Source organism: Olea europaea, unplaced genomic scaffold (assembly GCF_002742605.1).
Source record: "Olea europaea var. sylvestris unplaced genomic scaffold, O_europaea_v1 scaffold1553, whole genome shotgun sequence".
In the NCBI taxonomy this organism is placed as follows: domain Eukaryota; kingdom Viridiplantae; phylum Streptophyta; class Magnoliopsida; order Lamiales; family Oleaceae; genus Olea; species Olea europaea.
Genome location: NW_019233129.1, coordinates 169,524 through 174,143, shown reverse-complemented (window position 1 = coordinate 174,143; position 4,620 = coordinate 169,524). Strand labels below are relative to the sequence as shown.

General features: G+C 37.1%; 1 protein-coding gene across 1 annotated transcript; it reads left to right on the top strand.

Annotated features, from left to right (window-relative positions):
• The first annotated feature begins 741 nt into the window (after nt 1-741).
• On the top strand, nt 742-1,212 carry LOC111376707 (protein FAR1-RELATED SEQUENCE 9-like). Its single transcript, XM_022999680.1, has one exon. The coding sequence runs from the start codon at nt 742-744 to the stop codon at nt 1,210-1,212; it is 471 nt and encodes a 156-aa protein (XP_022855448.1).
• The last annotated feature ends 3,408 nt before the right edge of the window (nt 1,213-4,620 follow it).

Sequence of the window (4,620 nt, the reverse complement as noted above, 5' to 3'; positions counted from 1 at the left end):
AGACTTTGCAGTTGTAGAAGCAGGAGGATATAAGAATATGACTTGCATTGAGAAGGGGAACTATGTAGAACAAGTGAGGCGATTAAGACTTGGAGAAGGAGATGTTGCAGCAATACAATCATACCTTTAAAAAATGCAAGCACAGTGTTCGTGATTTTTCTTTAGTATGGATTTGGATGATGAATCGCGATTTATAAATGTGTTCTGGGCAAATGTGGTCACTTTTGATACAACTTATCTCACTAATAAGTATGGCATGCCTTTCGCCCCTTTTGTTGGCGTCAATCACCATGGACAGTCAACTCTGCTTGGTTGTGGTCTACTATCAAATGAAAACACAGACACTTTTGTATGGTTATTCTGGACATGGCTTCAGTGCATGCATGGCGAGATCCACATGGAATAATTACCGATCAAGATAGGACCATGTAAAATACAATTTAGATTGTGTTTCCAAATATGAAGTACATATGGTGTTTGTGAAATACTTTAAAGAAGTTGTCAGAAAAATTTGGATACCACGCGGATGAGGCTTTGATATTTGGGGCTATACATGGGCTGGTACACGATTCGCAGTCCAGAGAAGAATTCAAAGACGGGTGGATAATGATGATTGATACGTATGGTTTGTATGAAAAAGATTGGTTGTCAGGATTATACGAGAACAGAGGGCATTGGGTTCCTTGTTTCTTGAAAACCATTTTCTGGGCAAGGATGTCAACAACGTAGAGAAGTGAGAGCATGAGTGCCTTCTTCGATGGGTATGTGTATTTGAAGACTTCATTGAAGCAGTTTGTCGAACAATATGAGCGAGCTTTAAGGAATAAGGTTGAAAAGGAGTTTCATGCTCATTTCAAGTCATTCTCTAAAATGGTACCATGCGCAACACAATTTGAAATCGAGGAACAGGATAGGTCAGTTTACACGATTTCAAAATTGAAAGAAATTCAAGAAGAGTTCACGAGAAAGGTATACTGCGACGTCGTATCTACAACGGAAGAAAGTTCTTATACGACGTATGATGTACGGGAGTGTATTATTTACGAAGGTGGTCGTAGGAGGAAAACATTCATCGTCTCATTCCAGAGAGATAAATATGACATATTTTGTAGCTGCCATTTGTTTGAATTTCGGGGAATACTTTGTAGGCATGCTATCACAGTGCTGATCTGCAACGATGTCACATACATTCCGAATAGCTACATATTGTGAAGATGGAAGAGAGATGTTATCAGCGCACACATGAGGGTTGCAGTAAATTACACAGGGTTAGTTAGTACTCCTGCACAGTTGAGACATGAAGAGATGTCTTAAGGCTTTTGCGCAGGTGGCAGACCTTGCTGTAGACAATGAAACGCTGTTACGAGCGATAATGGAGGGGATTATATGTCAACTTGAAGAGCTTATAACTACAAAATTGAGTGCTCGATGTATCATAACAAAACCAGCTGAGACCCATTCATTGTGAGGATGGTTCAACAACTGCGAGCGAAAACGTAAAATTGGCCCAACAAAAGGGTGCGCCAAAAAAATTTCGGAGAAAAAACCTGTTGGAGACGGCCTCGAATTAAGCGAAGGTAAGTTCGAATGTTTACTTCATACTTACAATAAGGATGAATATATGTTAACTTCGATGCATATGCAATCCGGAAGCACAAGTAAGAAATCGAGAAATAACAATAGCAATATGGTTGACGGTGGAACGAACACTCGGCCACCTCACCAATATTCCATGTTGACCCCAATGTTATATTTGCATGACTCCATGCCAACACCACTTTCATTTTCACAACGATCAATGCCCACACCATTATCTCTTCCACAACATTTACAGACTACAAATAACATTCGTCCATCCTTGACAATCGTTATGTACAATCCACAAGGTATATACATGTGTTGAGCTGTGAATTTAAACTTCACTATCTCATGGATACAACATTAACTAGTCATATGGTGTTTTATTGTAGGTGAAGTAATGTCATACTACTAACAAAATTTATTGGATCAAAGTGACAAAGGAAAGTAAGGTGAGGTTTGTGGCATAGACTTGAAATGTTAGACCATGGGTGTTCATATACTTGTTTTTTTATTTGTTGTCTTAAAAAATGAATGAAGAGAAGATCAAGGGATGTATTTTTTATTAAATAATATATTCTTTGATATCTATGAATATTTTACAGGTGCGCTCATCTTGGGTTGTCTATTTTGATTCTTCTGGACGGAGTTTCGGTGCCTAGATCAAATATTTCATTAGGCATATCAAACAAGGTCATGGTGCTTTTTGCTTCAGCTCTTGCAAACGGCATCAATCAATTGAAGTATGAATTTCAAATTTGGTAACAGAAAGTTGGTTTTTGTTGCAATAGATTGTTATACCCCAAATCAAGAATTCATGCATTACCTTTATCTATTTATTTGTGTTACAATCATACATTTCATTTACTATCAGCTATCCATACTTACTTGATTGGCTATGTAATAGGATTTATGTATTTATAAATAACCAGACCATAAATCTTGAACTCTTGCGGTTATCTCACTCACTCAATTTTCTATTTCATCACAGGTTCATGCCTTTCCTCATCTTATGAGGACAGCTTTGTCCACTTGGGATTGAAGGAACTTTATTTGCACTCTTCATGTCTATAAACAACTTAGGATCAACTGTTGGATCGTTTTGGTACCTTCGAAAGAAATAGAGCTAATTATTTAGATAGAAGTTTTTGTTATCTTTGCTGTTGTTTGAATCGGTCTACATGTTGTTTTGCCTATTTTGTTAATTTGTAATGAGAAAACCCCAAATACAGTTCAAGCAATACCACAATGCGTCCGTCAAGATCTTTCATGGTATTTCCAATTTTATTTGCAAGACTATCCAAACCGTCGCTAAAATGTATTTCCAGCTCCGTTTTGTTGAAATTTAGAACTAGTTTTTAATTGTGAAATTTGCATAATTAGGAATACATGCTGGGCCTAAAAGTTCAATTTGAAAGTTGCAACACTACTCAAAAACTCTTCTCTCTCAAACGTACCAAACTCTAATTAAGTGAAGATATGAATTGGTTTTTGATGGCACTAAAGCACACATACGGTTTGATATGAATTAGTTTTTGTGGATGATACAAGATAGCTTGGTAGCACCTCACTATCTGTATAGACATCTTTGATTACACCAATATAAGATCGTTTTGATACATATTTTTCACCTTAAGAACACATAAAAATACATAATTCACACAACCACACATATGGAAGGAAAAAAATAATTAATTCTTGAGTGATCGTAGTAGCACTTTCCAGGCACATAGCTAGGATAAAACCATAAACTACACCACAAAATCAAGCTTCAAGATAGGCTACACTACAACAAGGAAAAACTTCAACGATTTTATTATTTCACAAACACGACACACATGTAAAAAGATGAATGTTAAGATTTTGCATCATATTAATCATATGCATACAAACATCTCTCAAATACTGCAATCACTCTCTTCTAATCAAGCTGGCCGCTTCCCCTTTTCATTCAATTCCTGGCTTATTTTTATCGTCCGAATGGTCACATTCATCGAAATCTGGAGCTGTTGTTCGTCACTTATCTGAAGTCAAGATTCAAACATGCTAGACATCTCGTCAACTGTTTCGTGTGTCGTAGGGTTAACAAAGGTAGCGCCACCACAACTGGATTGACCGCTTGATTCGCCTTTCACAACCCATTCCCAAAATCCACAATTCTTACTGTAGCAGAGGAATAATTTTCCTTTATTCTTATTATCCTTCTTCGCCACAAAACATTTCTCGAATTCATGCTTACATCGTGTACAAGGTCCTTTCTTTTTGCAATCATCAAAGAAATGGTCTTTAGCTCTACAACTTTGACAAATTCCAGAGACCCTCCCGAGCATTCTACGATGGGAATAAACCACCATCGACAAATGTGAACTCATTTATGTATACTTTCAATGAAACACACAAATCAGAATTAGTTAGAATACCCAACCCGAATAAGCTAATGAAAATAAATTTTCATAAATCAAGAGTAAAAAATCACAACAAAATGGGAGGTCCAATATTATGTGGAGGACCGTATATGAAAATCGATTCTCTAGATGGATGTCATAATAGATGAAATGGAAAAATATCTACCTACAAATGGTAATTGACTGGTGTTTGTGATGATTTTGCAAAAAGACGGTAGCGAATGCCGACGGGTCTCGCGGAGGGAAAATAATTCCGGCAACGAGTGTGACGTTCTCTCTCCGTTGACCAGACAATGGTGAGTTGTGTGGCGACCAGAGTTGAAGTTACAGCTTCTATGCTCTTTCGTGAAATTGGGTCTCCGACGATCGGACACGGTGGGTTGTGTGTCGACCAGAGTTGAAGTTAAGGTTCTCCGCTCTTTCATAAATTTCACAATTAAAAAGGTGAACTAATCAAATGGGAGAATTTTCAATTAAAAGATTAAAATTTCAGAGAGGGGGCCTTTTGAACGAACATGTTAATTGGAGAGAGAAAGCAACTAACAGGCTTCCATTATTGTATTGTATTGTGTAGAATGAAAAGAAATGCAAGTCAACATGCCACGTCTAAATTTTCAAAATTTTGTATTTTACCCTG

Excerpts from the sequence above, each read along its gene's own strand:
- LOC111376707 (XM_022999680.1), top strand. The coding sequence starts at position 742 with ATGAGTGCCTTCTTCGATGGGTATGTGTATTTGAAGACTTCATTGAAG.